At 44.0% G+C, this 24,346-nt stretch overlaps 1 protein-coding gene across 1 annotated transcript; it reads left to right on the forward strand.

Moving 5' to 3' along the window:
• The first annotated feature begins 11,458 nt into the window (after positions 1–11,458).
• On the forward strand, positions 11,459–13,180 carry LOC127761845 (phenolic glucoside malonyltransferase 1-like). The gene has a single exon (XM_052286177.1). The coding sequence runs from the start codon at positions 11,522–11,524 to the stop codon at positions 12,923–12,925; it is 1,404 nt and encodes a 467-aa protein (XP_052142137.1). The 5' UTR covers positions 11,459–11,521; the 3' UTR covers positions 12,926–13,180.
• The last annotated feature ends 11,166 nt before the right edge of the window (positions 13,181–24,346 follow it).

Consider the following 24,346-nt stretch of genomic DNA (forward strand, 5'->3'; position numbering starts at 1 on the left):
CGTTGTCCGTTATGATACGGTGGGGCAATCCGAATCTGCAAAATATCCCTTTGATGAATTTGATGGCGTTGTCGGCCTTGATTTCCACGTGGGTGTCGCTTCAATCCACTTAGTGAACTTGTCGATCGCCACGAATAGGAACCTGTAGACGCCCTGTCCTCGTGGGAATGGCTCGAGTATATCTAGCCCCCAGCACGAAAACAGCCAAGTGAGAGGGATAGTCTGGAGTGCTTGCGCTGGTAACCTTGTGTGTTTACTATGGAATTGACAGGCTTCACACCGCTGAACCATGTCGCAGGCGTCTTTGAGGGCGGTTGGCCAGAAGAACCCTTGTCGAAAAGCTTTTCTGTCACGCCCTAAAAATCGCCTAAATTAATAATGAATATTTTAAATCATTTTTAGAAATTATTTTAAAAGCCTACAAGTTAAACTCTAATAATCTAGGAAAATTTTCAACATAAAATTGAGCTAGATAAAATTTTATTAAATACTTTGCTTGTTTATCTATTTTCTAGATTTTTCTGGGAATTATTTGAGCAAGGGAAGTATTTTTAATAAATGAAACAACATTTCACAAATTATTTTAATTGAAAAAGTGAAAAAAACCCTCCCCTAAGCCGTTGGGCCCAACATCCTTTCCTTCGCGCACGGCCAAACCGGCTCAAGCCGGCCCAGCCGAGCCGCCCCGCGCCCCCTCTCAGGCCACCGACATGTGGGGCCCACATGTCGGGGTCGTCCCTAACGTCCAGCCGGCCGGCCGCCTAGCCGAGCCCGAGCCGCCCCTTTGCACCGCCAAATTCGTCGCACCCGGTCGCATTCTAGTCCGATTGGTTGAGGGGTTTTTATCCCCTTGTTGTCCTCTATCTTATCCCCCAAAAATCGGAGCTAATAGCTTCGTAAATTATCCGAATCAAACTCGTTTTCGAGTTTATCTCCAAACCTAACCCTAGTTTTTCCCGGCTTGATTCCTCTCGATTGGAGACCGATCTCTCCAATCCAAGGCTATAAATAGCACCCCCTAGTCATCCTCTTCCGTTTGCCTCTTGTCCCACGCGAAACCATCGACCGTAGCCCGCCGCCACGCCGCTATAGCCGCCGCCACCGCCGGCCGTCGACCAGCCGCCTCGCGCCGCCGCTAGCGCCGTCGTCGCCACTTCCCGTCGCCGCCGTTAGGTGCGCACGGAGGAGTAGAGTCCCGGCCACCCCTTCGCCGCCGTCGTCGGTCGCAGGAGACGAGGAATTTTATTCTTTGAGAGGAAACTATCTACCTCTGTAATGATTTATTATTTGCGAATATTAATTAGCTGTTTAAGAGTACTCTATTATCAATTTGTTATTGTGTGCCTCGGTTGATTCCTGGACGAGAATTTAACACACATGTAAGCGTTTGGAATTTTGGATAGAAATTTCGGGCGTGACATTTTCCGACTACTGTCCGACCGGCGGCATGTGACCCACAGATCCCTTCATGTATGTCGAGGAGGAGGTGTCTGCCGTCGTCGGACGAGACGCATTTTAGGAGAACCCCGTTTGGTGCCTTTTTGTATAGATCGTTGCCGATCATACAGTAGACTTTTGCTTTTTGGGATATTTTCTCGGCTTCTGCGTCGTCCTCGGGCAACTCTTCGCTGCCTATGAATTTAATGAGTGGGGTGCGCCAGTCGTCTGTGGTCTCGATATCGGCAACGGCGCGCTCTGCCTCTGTAGCCCCTGAGCTGATGCTGGGGCAACCGGGCTATCTTCGTCGCTTGCCTCTTCACTGATGGCCTGGTCAGGACATCCAGAAAGGTGCCAGGTTCAAGTGGCTCTCGTCTAGACGCACGCCGTGCTAGATCATCTGATTCGATGTTGTCTTTGCGGTATACATGTCGGACCTCGATCCCATCGAACCTTTTTTCCAACTTCCTGACTTCTGCGAGATACTTGGATAACTCGGGGCTAGAGCACTTGTAACCTTTATGCACCTGGTTCGCGACTAGTTCGGAATCGCCTTTCACGATTAGTCTCCTGACTCTGAGTGCAGTTGCAGCTCTTATCCCGGCGAGTAGTCCTTCTTACTTGGCTGTGTTATTAGTCGCCCTGAAGTTGAGGTGAATTGCATGCTTGAATTGATCTCCCAAAGGTGATGTCAAGATGAATCCTGCCTCTGCTCCTTGGCTGTTGAGTGCGCCGCCGAACACCATTGTCCATGTTTCGTTGTCGATTTGGTTATCTGACCTGTTATCAGGCATAGTCCAATCGGCAACGAAGTCGGCAAGTACCTGGGACTTGATCGTTGTTCGTGGCGCAAAGCGGACATCAAACTGGCTTAGCTCGACTACCCATTTCGCAATGCGGCTGACAACGTCTTTGTTTCTTACTACGTCACCGAGAGGGAAGGAGGATACAACTGTGACCCTGTGGGCTTGAAAGTAGTGGCGTAGCTTTCTTGATGTCATGATTATCGCGTAAAGCAGTTTTTGAATTTGTGGATATCTCGTCTTTGCGTTGGGAGAGCTTCGCTAACATAGTAGACTAGTCGTTGCACCTTCTCTCTCTCGACAACAATGACAGTGCTAACGGAATATGGCGTGGCGGCAATATAGAGAAACAATTCTTCATTAGGTTGGGGGGCAACAAGTACAGGTGGATTTGATAGGTAGCGCTTGAGTGCAATGAATGCATCTTCGACTTCCTATGTCCATACAAATTTGTCTTGCTTTTTCAGCATAGCAAAGAAAGGTTGTCCTCGCTCTCCCATCCTAGCGACGAACCTGCTTAGTGCCGCCATGCATCCGGTTAGCTTCTGTACTTCCTTGAGTCTTGTAGGCGACTTCATGTTCTCGATTGCCTTGATCTTCTCGGGATTTGCTTCTATTCCTCTGCCAGAGACGAGGAAGCCGAGAAGCTTGCCCGATGGTACTCCGAACGTGCACTTCTCTGGATTGAGCATGAGGCGATATCGCCGGAGGTTGTCGAACGTTTCCCGCAGATCATCAATCAATGAGTCGCTTGTCTTGGTCTTGACAACAATGTCATCAACGTAGGCCTCAACATTGTTTCCGAGTTGGTTTCTAAGTGCACCTTGGACCGTGCGCTGGAAAGTGTTTCCTGCGGTTATTAGTCCGAACGGCATCTTAACGTAGCAGAATACCCCGAACGGCGTGATGAATGCTGTCTTCTCCTCGTCCTCTTTCGCCATGCTGATTTGGTGGTAGCCGGAGTAAGTGTCAAGAAAGCTCAACAACTCACAACCGGCTGTTGAGTCCACCAGTTGGTCTATTCGAGGAAGAGGGAAGTGATCCTTGGGACACGCCTTGTTGAGGTCGGTGAAATCGATGCACATTCTCCATTTCCCGTTGGCCTTCCGCACCATGACTGGGTTGGCTAGCCACTCTGGATGGAGTACCTCTCTAATGAAACCGGCTTTGAGAAGCTTGTCGAGTTCTTCTCGTATGGCTTGTTTTTGATCTGGTGCAAATCTCCGCAGTTTTTGCTTTATTAGCTTGGCATCGGGTCGCACCATGGGTTTGTGCTCAATCACCTCCCTGGGTACCCCCGGCATGTCGGAAGGCTGCCAAGCGAACACGTCAGCATTGTTGCGGAGAAAGGTGATGAGCGCGAGTTCCTATTTCTCGCCTAGTGATGCCCCGACCTTGACGGTCTTGTCGGGGTTGGCACTGGAGAGTGGAACGATCTTGATTGCGCTGTCCGGTTTCGGCATCTTGTTTGTTTTGCTCACTTTCTTGGGTGGCTCAGCTGTGGCAGGTGGGTTGGGCGTGTGCTCGACCATGTCGACGCTCCGCTTGTCGCATTGCACTACCAGCTTAGCATTCCCTTGAATAGTGATTGTTTCCTTCGGTCCTGGCATCTTGAGTACTTGATACGCGTAGTGAGATGTGGCCATGAACTTCGCGAGTGCAGTTCTCCCGATGATGGCATTGTATGCTGTACCGAATTCAGCGACATCAAAGATGATCTCTTCCGTTTGGAAGTTGTTTGCTTGGCCGAAAGTCATAGGCAACGTAATTTTGCCCAATGGTTTGGACGATGACTGAGGAGTGATTCCATGGAAGGGTTGATCGGTGGGTGTCAACTCGCTTCGTGGGATCCCCATCGCGTCCAAAGTGCTGGCGAAAAGAAGGTTGATTGAGCTGCCGCCGTCGATTAGAACTCGTGCGACCTTGATGTTACGAATAGTGGGTTCGACCACGATCGGATATCGCCCTGGGATGACAGCAATCTTTGGGTGGTACTCTTCTGAGAATTCTATCTTCTGCTCGGACCACTTCATCTTGGGTGCAGCCCCCTACCACATCAAACTGACTTCACGTTCCACCTTATTGTATTCTCGCTTTGAGGAGTATGCCGTGGAATCCCCGAAGATGTGCGAGAAATGGAGATCGGAGTCTGGATATGCTAAGTCTGATTCCTGAGTAGCTGGCTCAGCGTCCTTCTCGACCACACGTACTCGCTTTCCTTTTTCCAATGCCATATGTTTTGCGAGCGACTTTTTGAAGACGAGGCAATCTTCTAAAGAGTGTCTGTCTAACTTGTGTATAGGGCACCATGTTTTCTTCGCGTCGCTGCCTTGTGGGTCTGGGCACTTGAGAGGGTCCGCGTATTCTGTTGCGAGGACTTCCGATTGAGCTTTCCTTATCCCACTTTTGTGATTTTTCTTCTTGCTTGACTCAGGTGCATTCTTGGCTGGTTTCTTCTCTCCTCCGGTCTTCGGTTTGTCGTTCTTGCGTCTCAGTGCGTCGTCCGCATGGGCGCATTGATCGACAATTTCAAATAATCTCCGAGTAGTCGTGACGTGCCTCGTTGCCAACTCATGAGTAGTGTAGCGATCTCTGACACCGGATTTGAAGGCGCGAATTACAGAAGCATCGGTGATTTTGGAGATTGTATTTCTGCACTCGTTAAAGCGCCGAACATAATCCCTCAAGGATTCACCCGGGTTCTGTGTCAACGCATGTAGGTCGTCTTCGATCGCGTGGCGCTTGTAAGTTCTTTGGAAGTTGGCGATGAACTGCTGCCACAGGTCTTCCCACGAAGAAATCGAGTAGGGGGGAGATGCATCAGCCATGAACGTGCAGAGCCTTTCAATGCCGTTGGCAAGTAATTCGCCAATGCGTTGTCATCCGCTCTGGCAGCGTAGAGTACCGTGGAGTAAACATGAAGGAATTCTTCTGGGTCGGTGCTCCCATCGTATTTCTCTATTGCTCCAGGTCGGAATCTTTCAGGCCATCGAACATCTCCAAGTGAACGGCCGAAAGCTCTACACCCAGCGCTGGGGGCGGTGGGTTGTCGGCGTGTTGACGCTTTTTCGTGGCCAACACAAGAACACCTAACGATTTGCGGTGTAAACAATAGAGTTGCCAAAATCGATATATCAAAATCGGCTAGTGAAACCGATTTCGAGATTAATTCACTTTCGCGGAATCACACGACTAATTTACAAGCAAATTAGCAAAGAGGATAAATATCGTACTTACGTGACGACGAACGACTAGTTTCCGAGCAAACTAGCAAAGAATAACCTCCTCGCTTTCGTGGAGAAGCACGACCGTTTTTCAGCGCAAAACGGCAAAGATAAACCAAATTCTAGGGTTGCTAGAACTCAGCCATGAAAGCAAAATAGAAAAGAACAGGAAAAGTAGAGAACGAGAAAAACAGTAGATTGATAAATTGTGATCGGCTTTCCTCTAATCTGTCGTCACCAGTATATATACTGGCCACTCTAATCAATCTTTAACAATCCTAATTGATCCCACAAAAATATAGAAAAGTTTAATCGGAAAGGAAACAAACTAACCGGCTAATCCGTTTCTATCTATCTTGCCGCAACACGCGCTAAACGGCTTCATCAGCTCTAACACGCCACGCCAGCACCAGCAGGCAGCAGCCAGCCTGATGCATCCATGAAATCAGATGACCACATCCATCCATCCATCTGCTTCTGTTTAATCATCGTCATGCAGACCATCGAGCAACAAGCTAGCACCAGATTTAACCTTCCAGTGCACCAAATAATCCTGCACACATATAAATTGCGCTACTCTTATAATTAAACCACTAAACAATCACACCAACTATTTTACATAATTTGGCCTGAGTAAATGCACTAATTATAAGCCAAATTATGGTACAAACACGGCGATCGTACATCCTTCACAGATGTCTATGTGATGATGAGGATGAGGAAGATGACGATGATGACGATGGGTCGCTTGGTTCCGTCGTACGATTACGAGGACATCGACCGGGTTCTCGAGAATCTTGTCGTCGTCTCCCGTTGTTGTCTCGGTGCCGATCTCCATCGTCGTCGTCATTATGGCGACGTCCTCGACCAGTATCGCCCAGCACCCGCCGTTCGCGATCGTCGTGATCGCGGCGGTTGTGGCGATTATCACGGTCTCGGTCTTCGCTCGAACGGCCTCCTCGTTCTTCGTTATCATGACGCTGTGAAGAGACGCGATGTTGGGAACGGTTCTCATTGTCTCGTGTGCGTCGCGCCTCTCGGCGACCATTCAGGTGATCATGGAGATCGCCGGTGCCACGAGGTGGAGGGGTGGCTCGATGAGGCGATTCCCACTGTTCAGGGTTTTCACCATTAGCATCGCCTGTTGGTGGCTGTTCCGGGTGCGCTGCAGCAGCGGCCTCTTCGAACGCGTTGCTGAGGTTGGTCACTGATTCCCGTAAACGCTCTGTCTATCGTGCGAGATCGTCGTTCAGAACGGGATCATAGGGGGTTTCCCTCAATATTGCGTTGACGGCTCTGATGTGCTGGGCCGATGTAGTCACTTGATTTTCCGCTTCCGCATTGGCATGCGCTGACGTCCCGACATCGTCGATAGCCAATACCTCGCGCGGCGTACTCGTTGTCGATGAACCAGTCTTCGAGCAGGTGCAAGACTGATGGTTCGTGGGGATCGATGTCGACTACCCCCAACAAATCGATCTGAAATCGGCGTCGCTCCTTGTTCCTTGTCCTCATCCCTGAGGGGGACGCGTCACTGCTGGACCTTAGGAGGTGGTGTCTTCATGGCGCTGAGAAAGACCTTGCAGCTCGAGAGGTCGTGATTCTTTGTCTTGTGAATAGGACAATAGACATCACGAGTTGGAGAAGTACGCTGAGTTCCGTGCTTTTTGCAGGCACGAATTTCATCGTGGATGTTGAGAAAAACCCAACATGCTTACAAGGTATGTTTTCTGGTTTTATGGATAGGACACCAGGACCTTGTCACCTCGGAAGTCATCCTCGTCGGCTCGTGATTCTTGTCGGAAGGACAAGGCTTGGCCGCACTAGGTTCCTTCTCGAGCTCGGATGTCGTCGACGTTCCGATCTCCGCTTCGGCGGGAGGATCCTTCGACATAGAGTCGTCCTGGGTTGTAGCCACTGCGTTCTCGTTTCCGGCCATTGGCGAGCCAGCTGAGATCGGCACTGTGGTGTAAACCGGGAAGACGATTTCGCCGACTTGAGTCCACACCAGCGTTGTTGAAGTAGAAACTCCTTGGTTGAAGTTGGTGTTGACGTTGTTGTCGATGAAGCTGGACGTCATAGTAGTAGAATCTTGACCACCAAGTCCCCCTACCTGGCGCACCACTGTCGACGGGGGATACCCGTAGACCGGATATAGAGGGTATTGGGGTACGCTGGTACGAGGATCTACGTAATACGACATCAAGCAGGCAGAAAAACAAAGATTATACTGGTTCAGGCCCCTTGGTAGGTAATAGCCCTAATCCAGTTGATATGAGATTATATGATGGAAACCACAGATTACAAAGGGAATAGCGGAACTTGACGATATCGATGAGATCGTAGTCGAGTTGATTCAACTAGATCTCCCAGCGACTTGTCTCCTGGAGGCTCCGGCTTCATAGGCTGTGGTGGATATGTTGGTGGTAAGATTCGATGCCTTTGGTCCTCCCGGGGGGTCCCTTTTATACCGCAGGTCAACTGGTCTCCAAGTAGGACTCGGAGACATGGGACTCGGTACGATACAATGACGACCCAGTTCTATCCGAGTAGTACTCTTTCCATCTGTGGACTCCATAATGGACTTCCTTAACTTATGCCGGAAACGTCCGTATACGCGCAAGCATACCATATCGATATGTAGCGTATATCGAAGGGTAGAGGGTATACCTTACTCGTAACCCTGACAAGTGTGGTTTATGATAATTTAAATTTAAATAGTATATAGAATGATGATTCAAATATAAAAGTAAGTTGATGTGAAAAGGAGGGAAATAGTTTGGATCATAGTTTAATCATGTAAGGTCTAATAAGAGAAGAAAAGGAGTGAGATGATTTGGACCATAGATAATCATTTAAGTACAAAACAATTGATGTGATATGACTTAATGAGAGAAGAGAGAGAGCACATTAACTAAGTTCACTAGTTAGGATGAACTATATAGTTATATAAGATATTATAAAAAAAGATGATGAGACAATCAAATATTATATGAGATGATTTAACATGTTTGCATTTGATAAGCTATAAAATTTAATATATTATAAAATTATAGATAATATAATATGCTTGCATGATGTTTAAGGCCGTGTTCGGCCCTTGAGCTCTCAACCACACCACCTTCGTTTTCCGCGCGCACGCTTCCCAAACTGCTAAACGGTGCGTTTTTTATAAAAAAATTATACATAAGTTGCTTTAAAAAATCATATTAAATTATTTTTTAGAAAAAAAGATAATACTTAATTAATCACGTGTTAATGAACCATCTCGTTTTACATGTTTGAAGGGAGAGTTCTAAACTCTCCCTACCAAACATAGCCTGAGTGTTGTAATTATCAGTGGATGATGATGTGGATGATGATGTGGCATCTTTGTATGTTAAGCTTTAGAATTTAGTGGGCTCTAACTTTATAGTAAGAGAGAATATGTGAAAATGATTATAAAAATTTTGATTAATTGAAAAAAAAGTAAGTAGGTGAAGAAATTAAATGGAGAATGCTTGTAACTAGTAGTTGAAATGATAGGGCAGTGGAGAAATACACTATTACAGAAAATTAGGTGTCAGTCGGAAACCCCACATAGATGTAGGCATTGATGTGGAGGAATCAACTGTGGCAGTTTACGAACTGACAACTCCACAAATGAAAAAAAGAAAGCATCGAGCCCCTCCCCATTACCCAAATCACACATCAGAAATCCACATACCACCATCAATCCATCCAACATCCCCAAATCACATAGGACAAATCACCATGGATCCATCCAACAACAACATCCCCGCACAAATCAAACATCATAAATCACGAAAATTCATTCTGAAATATTGGCAATCCAATTAGATTCCTACTCTCCACCATGAATAACCTGCAGTCACCATCGTGTTGGTCGGATCCAGTGTCTATCGTGCTGGGGCAGGGAGAGGAAGAGACAATCATCGCAACTGTTGTCGTGACGTGCAGAGAACAAGAAGAGGTCACCGCCACTGCACTAGGTAGAGGAAGAGGCGGCCGCCACCGCGCCACGCAGGGGAGAGGAAGGAAGAGGCTACCGCGCGTGGATCTGGTTGTCCCGAGCTCGGGACTGGCCACCTCTGCTCTCCATGGACAGAGGGCGGCCGCCTCTGCCGCTGCATCGCCAGTGTCGTTGAAGGTAGTAGACAATGGCTGGAGAAGCACGCTGGAGGAGAGGGTGAGATGCTGGAGAAGGAGAGGAAGAGGGAGAGAAGCACGAGAGAGAGTTGAGGATAAGTACAAGTCACTTGAGTAGATAAGGATGGGTTCAGCTCGGCTCTTAGCTCAGATCGTTTTTTCATGTGTTGATTTTTTATTTAGAGCTGTCACAGATAAGATAATGCAAGTGTAATGCCAGTTGCACTAATATTATATGTGTTAGTTTTATTTAAAACCGGTACCTATAGTTGATAAAAGATATCGGTTTTATATTTTCCCCATTTTTTGAAGGTGGAAAACTAGTACATATTAGGAGTTCTGTAGAAGTGATAGATACATTTTGAGACGGATGTAGCAATTATTAACAATAGCACATATCAATAATGGTTTTATTGATTCCGGTGAAATCTTAAACAAAATTATTCTAGTATGGTTTAAAAATAAATCGATCTCAAAGATAGTTCTATTTAGATTGTGTGAGAGAAGGCTTGGGGGTGGCGTTGTAGCAACATAGGAGGGGGGAAATTGGGTAGAGGAGTAGAGAACTAGCGGCATTACGGGGAAACAAAGAAAGAGAGGGAGTTAGGGTTGAGGGCTTGCACGAACCTCAAAGCAGATCTAATATCACCATTGCCATCCCTAAGAGCATGATTGCATCTATAGATGGGAGGGTAAGAGGGTCACGCATAGGCTTGGCCTAAGGCGCCACCAAAACCTAGGAAAGCCACAAGGTCCACAGTGCATGTAGGAAAAGCGGAATGAAGCCACACCCTCCCAACGCGTTTGCAGCCTTCTCTCCCCGTGCCAAGAACAGATGACAAAAAGGGTCACACGGGCTTCAATTTGGTGGGCCCGCTCATGAACATGGTAAAGATTCGTATCGAACCTCTGGCGTGGAGAGATCGGGCTAAATGACAGCTCACCACATTGTGAAGGCACTAACGAGATCCTCTGAATCCACTTCCATGTTTTATCGCACCAACGAATCTGACGCCAAACCATATACTCCGGACCTATTTGGTAGAGCTCCAACTCCTAAAAATTTTGCTCCAAAAGTTGGGTCTGGAGCGAAGTTGTGAAGCTGTCTAATTAAACCCACCTCCACCTCTCTAGTTCATTTTGTGAGAGAGCTTCACCCAGCTCCGCTCATATTTTAGGTGGAGCTAAAATTGTTTGGCTGAACTCTAACTTCAGGAGAGGTGGAGTTAGAGTTGGAGTTATGCCAAACAGTCCCTCCATCCCAGCTTAAACTACACCCAAAAACTGTTGGCTCATAGCCTCAAAATTGCAAGCATTTCGTAGTACCCGTCGTCAGCCGTGACATCACTGTTCATCTCGGCAAATGCCAATGGGAAATTGGCAATTAGTCCCACATGATTAGGTAGAATAGCCTACTCTCATCCTCCATTCTAATAATATGATAGTTTAGTTTCTCCACCACCGTCAGTCGTTTAGAGTCACTAATATACGTATAATTTAAATATATTATATATATACATATACATATATATATATATATATATATATATATATATATATATATATATATATATATATATCAAGCTTACATGATCTATTTAAAACCCAAAACGTTTTATTTAAGAAAGAAAGTACCCCTTAGAAATTAATGGCTACGGACTAGTGAAGTGAGGGAGATATTTAGTGGCATATTTGTTTCAATTAGATGAATAGTAATAAAATATTTTAAAACCGTTAAATTTGTAATGATATATGTATCTAATTAACCTTAGAAATTAATTACTATATGGACAAGTGAAGTGAGAGAGATATAAGTATTGTATTGTATTATAGGAGTAGAAGCAAAGCTCCATCGCTCTGCAGCTAAGCCACGAGCAACACAAACCACACCTGTTCTGCGGCGAGACCATGGCGCCGCCACCAGCCGCTCACGCCGCTGGCCTCCGCGTCCTCCGCACGACGCGCGTCGCGCCGGCGCCGCCCGCCGGCGAGCCCGCGCTGCCCGAGCGAGCCCTGCCTCTCATCTTCATGGACGTGATGTGGCTCCGCGCCCAGCCCGTCGAGCGCGTCTTCTTCTACCGCCTCGGCCCCGGCGACGATGTCGACGCCGTGCTGTCCCGGATGGAGGAGTCGCTGCCACGGGCGATCCACGCCTTCTACCCGCTCGCCGGCCGCGTCCGCCCCACGCCCGGCGAGACCAACCGGTACGAGCTCCTCTACCAGCCCGGCGACGGCGTGGCGTTCACCGTCGCCGAGCACGACGGCGTCGGCGTCGGCGTCGACGAGCTCGCCACGGACGAGCCGAGGGAGCTCGCCAAGATCGCGCCGCTCGTCCCGGAGCTTCCCGAGGGCGGCGCGGTGCTTGCGCTGCAGGTGACCGTGCTGCCGCCCAACCGCCGTGGCCTCGCTCTCGGCGTCATCGTCCACCACTCCGCCTGCGACGGGGTGGGCTCGACGCACTTCCTCCACACCTGGGCCGCCGCCTGCGCCGGCGACCGGAAGCTCCCGGAGCCGCCCGTCATCGACCGCACGCTCATCCGCGACGTACCGGAGATGCACGACGAGTTCGCCGCACCCACGAACGAAGCCAAAGATCTGTTCAAGGCGCCCGACGCCGGCAAGTTCCTCGCCACCTTCACCCTGTCCAGAGAGCACCTGCAGGGCGTCAAGGACGCCGTCGCCGGCGAGGCCGCACGTCGCGGCGTTCCGCCGCCTCGGTGCACGTCCCTCGTGGCGATGTACGGCCTCATGTGGCACTGCTACCGCCGCGCCAGACGGGACAGCGACGACGGCGGCAGCGGCCGTGCCGCCGCCGCCGCCCACTTCATCTTCTCCGTCGACCACCGGTCGCGGCTGGTGCCCCGCGTCCCCGACAAGTACCTCGGCAACTGCGTCGGCCCGGGCTTCGTCTCGGCGCCCGAGGAGGAGCTCGCCGGCGCCGCCGTGGCGGGCGGCGTCTTCACGGCCTGCGCGGCGGTGGCCGCCGCCATCGACGAGGCGGTGCGCGGCGAGCCCGCGTACTGGGAGGGGTGGAAGGAGCGCGTCGTGGAGGCGTGCAGGGACGACGCGCCGTTCTCGGTGGCCGGGTCGACGAGGTTCCGCGTGTACGATGTCGACTTCGGGTTCGGGAGGCCGGCGAAGGTGGAGATCGTGTCCGTGGCGAAGACCGGCGCGGTGTCGGCGGCGGAGGACCGGTCCGGCGCCGGCGGCATCGAGGTGGGCATAGCTCTGCTACCGGAGCGCATGGACACGTTCCGTAGGTGCCTCGCCGACGCAATGGCTTGGTTTTCCTCGTCTTCCCAATGCAACTAGCGTGGGAACTGCAACACGTACGTCGAGTAGATTTCTTCAGAGAGATTCGGTTTTCATGTCTTTTTGCTGGCTTATACTCTCTCTGTGAAAAAAGAAATAAAAATCTGGGATGAATCCACACATGTACGTTAATATTCATCAATCCCAAGTGTTTGATTCTTTTTAGAACTTTATAATTTAATTTTGGTAATTGTATTTTTATGCCTGCTACTTTTAAAATTCTAGGAATAATTATTTACCTATAAATTACTTTTTGTTGCTTTGTTAATTTTTTATAGCTTATTTTGTTGCTCAACCGACCAGACAATTTTGAATGGCATTTCAGTTGAGAGTAGATTTTAAACTCTCGTGACGATGTCTTTTTATTGTTTGCATGACAATTAGAATAGTTATAAAAATATTGTAAAAATTGAGAAGATATACTAACATGTACTATATCACTTTAGAAACATGTAAGTTAAAATCCAACTTTTATAAGTTACAATAAGAAAAATAAACTACAGCTAATTAACGTTTATTCGCAGTCACACTTGTCCTTTTTACAAAGTGTAGAAGTTAAAATTTAATTTGCATGTTTGTGGAGTGATCTACCACATCAATATTATTCTATCTTATCAAAAAAAATTTCTAATCATTTAAGTGACATGCAAATAACGAGGGGATGTCGCCTCGAGAGTTTAGAATAGTTTCACCATTTCATTTGCCCTTGGCTGTGTTCTTAACTCAAGATTCTCAACCTGCACTCTCTCATTTCTCGCACGCACGTATCTCAACTATTAAACAGTGTGTTTTTGGAAAATAATCTTTAGAAAAAGATAATATCAATTCATTTTTCAAACATTTTTAGCTAATAGTTAATTAATCATGTGTTAGAATCTAAATAAGTATATCTAGATTTATTATACTAGAATGTATCTCGTCCAGTTATAGTGTGCTTGTAATATTTTGAGACGGAAGTAGGGCATGTTAAGCTTGGTAGTATGCAAGACCAATATCTCTATTTATGCTTATGCTTCTTACTCAATACTACTCGTAAGTCTCTAATTGCTTGTAAGCTTTTGTATTTTTATTTACTCGTAAGTCTTTAATTACTTGTTTCACTCCTACATGCTAGGTTCTAAGTCTTGTAGTGTGCTACATCCATTTTAAAATACAGTAACTTTTAGTTACGAATTTGGTTTTTAATGTTTATATTTTAGGATGGAAGGAATAATGTTTATGACTAGCAAATGATAAATCGGCAAATGTATATGTCAGAACTCTAGCTAAAAATCGTAAAGGTAATATGAATAAGCCAAAGCTCGTAATGAGTTTATTAACCCGCTTGAGTTAACTTGCGAACCAGAACCAACCTAGGCTTTTAGCGCACCAATATATATATATAGCCGAGCTAAGCAGCTTCCTATGATACCGAGCTTAGGTAGTATAGTCCCAGTTTAAGCGCACACATGAGTTTTCATATCTAACTTTAATAGTTCGTTTTATTTAAACAAATTTAAAAAAACATAAATCAGGCACAAAGTACTATTTATGCTTTCTCATATAATAACAATAAAAATACTAACCATAAAATAATTTTAAATAATACGGATAATTAAAGTTAGAAAAAAACTCATGACTACGCTTAAAATGGGATGGAGGGAGTACAAGCTTTAATACTTACTCCTCCCTCTATTCCAGAATAACTTCGTGTATCCAACATAAACTTAATTTTAGTAATCATTATTTTGTATTGATATGTGTGAGATAAGATAAATGTATTAGTAATAGATAAAAAGAGAAATAATTGTATTAGGATTTAATAAAATATGGCTGTGTTATTTTTTATTTTGTATTGATATGTGTGAGATAAATGAAAAATGCTTCATAGTAAGTTTGGTTTTAGATCATTTCTTTTATCTTACAATAAGTTTATTTTTGAGTAATTATTGCGTCGGAGTTTATAAAAGTAGAGAATAATTATATTAGGAGTAGATAAATTAAAAATAGTTACATTGCGATTTGATAAAGTATGATATTCTATTTTTTATTTTATATTTGTATGTATGAAATAGGTGAAAAATAAACTTATTTTGGACGGAGACAGTAGTTGATTGCCATCGTCGGCATTTTCGAACTCGGGACATTAATCCATACACCTACACATAGCAGTTATGATTTAAGATAGACGCGGGCAAATTTAATACTCCTAATATAAAATGAAAAATAGCGAGGAAATAGCGAGGAGTAGTTGGTAACTTGTGATATAGGGACCAGTGCTACAAATTATAGCGATGGAACAATAATATGGCTGTGTAGTGCCTCTCTTTGGTCTCTAAGCTGCAGACTGCACAATGTGATGTTAAACCATACTTCCTCTGTTCTATAATATATGAAATTTTTTTTAATGTGATATATCCTAATACAATAAATCTAGATAAACCGTCTATCTATCTAGATTTATTATATTAAGATATGTCAAAAATCTCTTACATTATGGGACGGAGGGAGTCGCTAGTTTGCCCACCTGATTTGGCCGGCGAACCAACAGATTAAGTATGACATTAATTAAGCTGTTAAATGTGGTGGAGCCCGGGCAATAGCCCGTGCTAGCCGGGCGCTATCTCCGCTACCGACATTTTGCATATAGGAAAGCGATCGAACACAGTACACAGAGAGTTTTTGCTTGTTGGATCAGACAAGTACTGGTACATAGTATAGTACTAATTTTTTTTAGAGCAAGTACAATAGTATAGCTAACTACTAGCTCTAATTCATCTATAGCCAATTTAATAGCTTATTTATACAATAGTTATATACTATGGGCTCATTTGGTTTGATGCCTTACCAAATCATTGGTAGTACCAAATCATAGGCAAGATTTGGCACTAGCAATATTTTGGTAGAGTTGATTTATAGGGTTTGTATTACCTTTGGTAAATTTTGGCATCAATCCAAACATCTACAAGGTACTATTTAAAGTGCCAACTATTTGGAATGGCAAATTTTGACATCAAACCAAAACAGCCCTATACTATTAATATCTAGCCCCACCTGTCATAGACACACTGCGTTTTGGAGTCCGTGCTACAGCTAGCTACAAATCTATAGCCCGCTGCTCTTCTCTCTCATAATTTATCTTCTTAAAATATATTTGTAGCTGGTTTATAGCCTGTACCTGATATTACTGTGTTTCTTTTTGTTTCACCTTCTCATTTCGCCGGTAAGGAGCGACCCCACCGGGACAGTCTCAAGCTTGTCGTGGCCGGTGATCACGTGACGCTTGCGCGCGAAAGCGCTGTAGAGCGAGGCAGCGAGCGTCAGATTCAGGGAGGCAGGACAGTGGGAGCAGTGACAGGTATCTCTTTAAGTGAATTGTTAATGACAGATTGATCTCAAGAATGAGCCACGTCATTAAAAAATTAACCGTTGGATGGAGGCAAGGAAGAAGCTCACGCCGTCCGATCATGCGGATAAAAGAAGACAATGGAACACTCTGGAAACAGTCAACGGGAGTTCATTGGATATAAAATACTACTCCCTTCGTGCATAAATATTTTACGTCATTCTTTTAACATATTTAACAGTTTATCTTATTTATAAAATTTAAGTAATTATTATCTCTTTTTCAATCATTTAGTTTATTGCTAAATATATTTTTATCTATACATATAGCTTTACATATTTCACAAAATTTTTTAAATAAGACGAACGGTCAAACATATTTTAAAAAGTTAACGGCGTCAAAATATTTAGAACCGAAGAGAGTACTAAGAAACAAAGAAATGAGAAATATGATAAAGCTGCCATAAGGGTGGCGATCTTCGGTACTATTCAAATTTTGGTTATATTAAAATTTTAGCAAGCTAGTAATATCACCGAAACTTCGGAGTACCAAGTTTAACAACGAACTATATATAGACACTTTTTTTAATAATTTTACTTAAAAAATAGTATGAATAAAAATGACATCAATCTAAACAGCCCCTCCTGACTCCTCGTCATGCGACATCACACATCGTCGCCTCGGCCTCTACAATATCCTCCTCCCCAGAATACCTCCTCTTCCACTGTTTCCTCTGCTAACCACTCCAGTACTCCCGACGGATAGACGGAGCGGGATAAGGTTTATCGGTTTATCGGCTCCTGTTTGCTTGCCGGAGACGGACGCTGCCGGAGCTGACAACACTGAATGGGGGCAAACACCTCCATATTTAGCCTTTGGACGGCACCGCCACATGATCCTCAGATGCTCCACGCTCAAAGCCGGCGACCGCGCTCACCCCAAGCACAAAATAAAGAAGCTGGCCTCCTTTTCCTCACCAGAACACAGATCTCACTCCCGACAACCGACGAGCTCGATCGGAAATAGCTTCCCTCCAACCAGTGAGTTCAAGGAGAGCTCGCTAGCAGCAGTAGAACTGCAGAAGAAAAGAGAAGAGTGAGTAGTAGTTAAGAAAAAAATGACGAAGGGAGAAAAAAAGAAAGAACAGAGCTCGCTCTTTGCTCTACGGCCTAAGGCACTCACCAAGGCACGAAGAAAGAAACAAGGAGTATTTTACTGGTTAAGGCATACATAATGTGAGACACTCAACTGAGGTACTCTAGGGTACTAACCTTTACAATGCAGGCCACGTCTGGATAGCCCAAACCCAAAAAGCCTCTTTCTCTCCTCTTCCTCTCTTTCCTATTCTACCCCTCTCTTCCCCCTCTCTATCTCTCTCTCTTTCTCCATCGTACGCACGCGAGAGTGCCGTCGTCGTCGCCGCTCTCTCTCCCGCCGCTCTCTCCCTCTCTTTCTCCCGTGATGGTGGCGGCGGCGACCCCGGAGGCCGCAGATCCGGCGCCGCCGTGACCGGATCCGGCCCCCCGGTGGATGGAGCGGCGCCGGCCGTGCCGCATCAAGGCGGCGGATGGCGAGCGCAAGGCGGACGGCGAGCGCGAGGCGGACGGTGAGCGCGCGGCGAGCTCGAGGCGGCAGACGGCGGTGGTGAGCACGGCACCGGCGGAGGAGGCCGGGCAAGGCGCGCAGTGGCCGGATCTCGTCGCCGTCGTCCCCGAGCGTGACGATCACCACCACGACGTCGTCCTCGTGCTGCTCGGCCGTGAGCACGGGCACCTCAAGCCCGTCGACGGCGCTGAGCTCGATCTCCGCCATCCTCTGCCTCCTCCGTTGCTCCTCAGCTCATCGACGTCGCCGAGCTCGACCTCCGCCGCCTACTCCTGCTCCTCGCCGCCGCTCCTGCCGCCTCCTCCCGCTCGTCGCCGCTGCTCGGGCGGTTGCCGTGGCGGCGGAGGGCCAAAGAGAGGGGTACAGGCGAGAAAGAGAAAGAGAGAGAGGAGAGGGGTGGAAGGGGAATCTGTCGCTGGAGACACGGTGGGCCACAGGAACCGGTCGCTGCAATGCGTTGCTCGTCTTCATCCCTAGCCGAAAAGCTGCGAGAGGCGCGACCCCTAGCCAGGGTGCGTGTGGACTCGCGAGGGAACGACGCGGACGGAAAAATTGATGGACGGTGCTAGGGACACGGCCTAGGGATATACCCATTGTAGATGGCCTTATACTGTCAGAGTGGCTCACGATGGAAAAAATGTGATGCCCATGCCACTTTTGCATTTCAGCACATATGAATATTCTTTATCCTATATCTCCTGTAAATAAAAGTATTTAAAACAAACCTATCTGTTGATCTAATTAAGCCTAGCAAATTTGTGCCAAATGGCATGGAAGTTTTCAGTTGAGTTAGATCATACTCCTAACCGACAAAGGTACTCTTTCTTTCTTTTTTTTTTCCTTTCTGAAACCAACAATTACTACTACTCCGTACCTTTTAATGCTTCTCCACGTGCAACCATTCGAGAGCACTTCTTACACGAATGTATAAGACAATTCCAATTCAAATGATCTCCAAACGCATACCAATCAGTTATTCGATCCTTAATAATAAATTGATTAGAAGCTAATATAGTACTACTATTCTATACGCTAAATTAAAATATTTGGAAATAAATAGCGCTAAGAGCAAATATAGATAAGTACAAAATAGGATTAAATTATAAGGGCTATATCCTTTTTTTTTTGCTATTTTCATGTTTAAAGAAACTATTTTTTCTCATAAATATTTTATATTGGATCCTCCAAAGGGTCTATGCTGGCAAAGAGGCCGAATGGACCTTGGTACCAGAAGGCCATTCAAAACAAATTAAGAAAGGATGAAAGAGAAAATTCTAGACAACAATTATGGTCAGAGAAACACAAAACGTCATCTGTCATGAAACAAACAAGTATATATCCAAATAAAAAACAGGTCATAGTCACGCGAATGCCTGATTTAATAGGTTAGTGTGTAATGAATGCAAAAGCGGAGGCATGAGAAGCGAGGGTAACGGGTCCTCGGGTTCACATCTTTTATTATTATAATAGTATCATTATTATAGATATTATACGCCTTCCATCCTAAAATATAACAACTTTTAGCACTTCTGATTTATCTCAAAATATAACAACTTCTCCACCAATATTCTCTTCCCAACCAATCACAACCCTCCACCGCTTACTTTTTCCACATTCTTTCACTGCTCATCCAATCACAGCCCTCCACCATTTATCTCTATCTACTTTTTAATAACCGTGTCTACCTCTAAAATATTTTATATTATAATACGGAGGGAGTATATGATAAGCTAGAAGGACGAAACTGATATAATAATAGCGATATTAATCAAGACGCAAACACCTGCTCTAGTAGTGGTAGTAGATGATCATGACCGGGGCCCCCGGGAACTTGATTTGGATCGGTAATCGGTTGGTTCCCCACGGAAGGAAAATAAATAATTAAAATGGCTAACTCTTGTGTCATCACTGGGCTCTGTCCTCCACTCCTCCTCATCAACAGGTCGGTCCACCTGATCAGAACGAGTATAACAGCAGGCTACAAATTATCTGTAAGCACATATAAAGAAAAGAAGAGAAGAGCACCTGTAAAGAAAGTTTTCTCTATGAAGATTGTAGAATGAAGGGTGAAATTATAACGTGGGATGATTGTAATTGGTTAAGATGAAGAATTAGGTGACAAAAATTAAATAAGACAGCTACGATCGAATCAAATGTGGCGAGTAATTGGAGAATGAGTTACAGTTTGAAAAAAAATTAAACACTTGAAATAATTATATTGTGAGATGAAGAGGGTAGCTAATAAGCTTTGTCAAGGTGATGGAAGGAGCCAGTACAAGGTAATTTGTGATTAAAGAGATGTGTGAAATTAAGTACGCTTATTTCCGATGAGTTGTTAAGATGAGGCCCCGTTTGATTTGGCTATAGGGGTGAACAACTAAATTGTACGTATAATCATAGATACTATGTTTATATGTATTGTAACAGTTAGATCAATTTGTGAGTTGCACGATTCTCTGGTATTAGTTTGTCACCGTCAGCATTACTAAAGCTAGTCAAAGATGACAGCAAAATGGGACTTAACTGGATGCGGCACCCTGACGAGACAGCAGCGAAATGGGACTTGACTGGATGAGGGCAAATACAGGCGTTTACAGATGAAAAAAAAGCTAGTCACAGATGAGTAGAAAACGGCACCCCGACGAGACAGCAGCAAAGGGGGACTCTGGATGCGGGCAAATACAGGCGTTCACATATGAAAAGATAGGAATGATGTGTTTAGTTTAGGTTAAAATTGAAAGTTTGGTTAAAATTAGAACGATGTAATAGAAAAGTTAAAAATTTGTGTATAGGAAAATTTTGATGTGATGAAAAAAGTTAAAAATTTAAAGAAAAATTTTGAAACTAAACTCGGCCGAAGATTTGTCTCCAAATATATATACAGTATATATTTATTGGAGTACCTATAATTGTAAAGGTCAATGTTAACATCAGTGGAGCATGACAATCTACCCTATCCCCTTTCAGATAGGTTGAGATTAACATCATCCGTGTTTGTATTGGTTAAGAGATCGATAGTATCCATCCGCAGTTACTGTCTAGTCTGCTGTGCACAGTTTATATGGATTAACTACTGCCCATTCTCTTCTGACCTCTCTTTGTTTTAGAGGGGGTGGACAAAAAAATATTATATGGATTAATTAATTTCTCATTCAATGAGAATGGTTGAAGATAAGGTGGTTAGGACAAGATTGGATGAAAATTAAAATGAAAGGTGGTTATTGGTGGATATAATACTTTATAAATAGATAGAATATCTTGTGATAAATTTTTAAATGTGAAAAATGGACACATCTTGGAATGGGGGGGGGGGGGTACGTATATTAATTTCAGGACAAAAGCTATGATACATTATTGTCATCTTCATCTCACCAAATCCCATCATATTAGATTACAAAATTAGGTATAAACGTATCAATTTAAGCAACGGTGTCACTCTTATTTGAATTCATGGGACATAATAAAATTATGCCAGCTGAGGCAGCGAGTACTACACATTCTTCCTAAGAGCATCACCAACATAATGTGAATAACCCACCCAAAATTTTGTTTTTGTTTCCTAAATTGAAAATTGAAAGTGAAAAAATTCATCTCTTTGAATTCCAAAGAAATAAAAGTGAACCCTTCTTTCTGTTAAACTACCAATAGAAATATCTAGTTTTCCTCTATTACCATGCTGAAGAGGATCACGCTATCCTCTAGGCACTCCTCCTTGCCCCAATGCTGCATCGATCTCCCTCGCTCCTTGCCCTGACGACGATTTTTCTCCCACGCACTCCCTGATCGATGCTGATCTGCCTCCCCGACGCCATTCTCCCCCAGCATCCCCTGTCAGCTCTCCTTTCCCCCTCCCCTCTATCTCCCACTGTTGCTGTCCCACCTCTCCTTACATACCCTCGTCGTGTTAAAAGACAAAGAAATGAGTCATCGATGCAACTCCCTCCAAATGCTACTGGATGATGAGTCTTTGTTGGATGACAACAATGAATTTATTTTTGAGACGGTTCAAATAGTGTACGATCAGAACATGAAAGAACCAAAGCAAGGTGGGTCTGTATTCAGGGGCGGAGCTAGTGTATTGAGGGGGTGCCCAGGAACCCGGTCAAAAAATTTTTTGGAGCTATACCAAACTTATTTTCACTATATATGCACCCCTCAATACATATTTAGATATTTGTATTAGCTTAAACTTGATATAAAGCAGAGTAAATTAAACAAGTGGCACTCCCCTCATCTCGCTCTAGCTCCGCCCCTGTCTGTATTTGGACATGAGGTGATTAATTGGGTATGATTGGCTAGTCATTGGAGACTATACGATGATCATTTTTCTGAAGAACCTATAACTTCCTGTTCATTTTAGACGCACGTGTGTATTAGTGAATAGTATTATTTTTTCAATCTTGATTTGAATTGGTGATGCACATATTAATTCTTAGTTCTAATTATTGTGCAGGTTTAGAATGAGAAGACCTCTTTTTTACACATAATGATTATTGTTAAAGTGCATGATGATTATTATGTGAAAAAAGAAAAATGTGGCTGGTATCCTTGGGCTATCATGTTTCTAAAAGGTAACATTAGTGTTACGTATGGATTTGATAAAGAATGGCTATGTTATTATTTTTATTTTGTATTGATATGTGTGAGTTAAATGAAAAAAAATATTCCGTAATAAATTTGTTTTTAGCTCCATTTATTTGTCTTTATAAACGGTTCCTTTTATTTATCTTCAAATCTATAGTTTTGTGATATATCTTATTAAATATGTATATTTTTTTATAATCTGACCAAATTACTTAGGCCCCCTTTGAATCAAAGGATTTATATAGAAATTTTATAGGATTCAAATTCTATAGGAAATTTTCCTATTTGGCCCTTTGATTCAAAGGATTGAAGTTTTCCAAATCCTATGAAATTCCTATGGAATGGCACATTGTATGTAGATTTTAGAGGAAATTTAGCAAGAGGTCCAACCTCTTGGAAAATTTCCTTTGACTCTATCTCTCTCATCCGATTCCTGCGTTTTTCCTGCGCTCCAATCAAACGACCATTTATGTGTTTTTCCTATGTTTTGCAATCCTCTGTTTTACACTTTAATTTCTGTCAGAATCATGTGTTTTTCTTATTCCTCTATTTTTTCTACCCTGCGATTCAAAGGGGCCATATAGTTTTATTAAATTTACTCCAACTTGTTTTTTCGTGCGGGAATACCTCTGGATGACTGATGACGTCAGATCACCTAGAATTGTCGATAATTAATGCGGTCCCTTTTCCCGGTGAATAGTGAAATCTCACCGTTCGGTGAAAAGAACATCAGTACTTCCTCCGTATCGTAATAAGTTTATTTTTATTTTATTTATTTCAAAATAAGCTCATTATTAAATAATCATTACATCGGAGTTTATAAAAATATAAATAATTATATTGTGAGAAGATAAAATAAACAAATAGTTGCAATAAAATTTGATAAAATAGGGAAAAAAATAAATTGGTTTTTGAACTGAGGTATTAATTCTGGAAGAAGGAAATCTCCTAAGAACATTAGTATTCACACATACCTTTCACTCCTTGTTTTCTCTCTTTCGATGAGTCATGACCGAGCCGTCCTTGATCACTTAATCATGATACGGTGAAAAACATACTAGTCCACACGAGTTCAAGGGGGAGTTGTTGAATGCTTCGTCTTAGAATAAAATCATTGTTATCCTTTCTCCTAAAAAAGAATTAACTTTTGAATTATCATTACATCAAAGTTTATAAAAACAGAAAATAAATATATTGAAACTAGATAAAGTAAAGAATAATTGTATTTAGATTTAACAAATAAGGGGTATTTTAGTTTTTTTTAATTTTGTGTTGATATAATTAGGATGAATAAAAATTAAGCATATTCTGAGACTGAGAGTATGGAGGTGAAAGGGTAGCTTAGCTATGAACCCATGATCAGTACTAGTATTTGGAGATTTTAGGAGTACTGTTATACGTACGATTCAGCTGTATAACTTACTAGAAAAGTGTCCGTGTATTGCAATGGTAAAAAAAAGAGAAAAAATTGAGGAAAAGTTGAGAAAGATAATTTACATTGTGTAATTAATTGAAATACCAATTTTCCGGAATATTTGGGTATTTTTTAAGTACGTAGTAGTATAATTAAATTAATTTACAAGCAAAGTAAGCGTGAGAAAATTAACCATGATTAATAATAGTCTTTGAAAATTTCTTGGAATTTCTAGAACTTAATTGCTAATTTTGATAATACAAACATCATCTTTATTTAAATAAATCTAAATAAAAGTTCACATCTCTCTTTGGGTCATTTTCCGCCCATTTTCTTCTTCAGCCCGCAACCGAGCGGCATGCTTTCCTCTCTTCTCCTCCCCTCCGCCTCGGTCCGCAAGCAAGCGTCCAGCCCAACGTACAAGTCTAATTAGTCATCCCAACTCCTCCTCTCACTGTCGTGTGGGCCCCAAGCAAAATTCTAGCCTAAGCGT

This window comes from Oryza glaberrima, chromosome 2 (genome assembly GCF_000147395.1).
Source record: "Oryza glaberrima chromosome 2, OglaRS2, whole genome shotgun sequence".
NCBI classification, from domain to species: Eukaryota; Viridiplantae; Streptophyta; class Magnoliopsida; order Poales; family Poaceae; genus Oryza; species Oryza glaberrima.

What these genes read in the sequence shown, in the direction of transcription:
- LOC127761845 (XM_052286177.1), top strand. Translation starts at nt 11,522, where the DNA reads ATGGCGCCGCCACCAGCCGCTCACGCCGCTGGCCTCCGCGTCCTCCGC.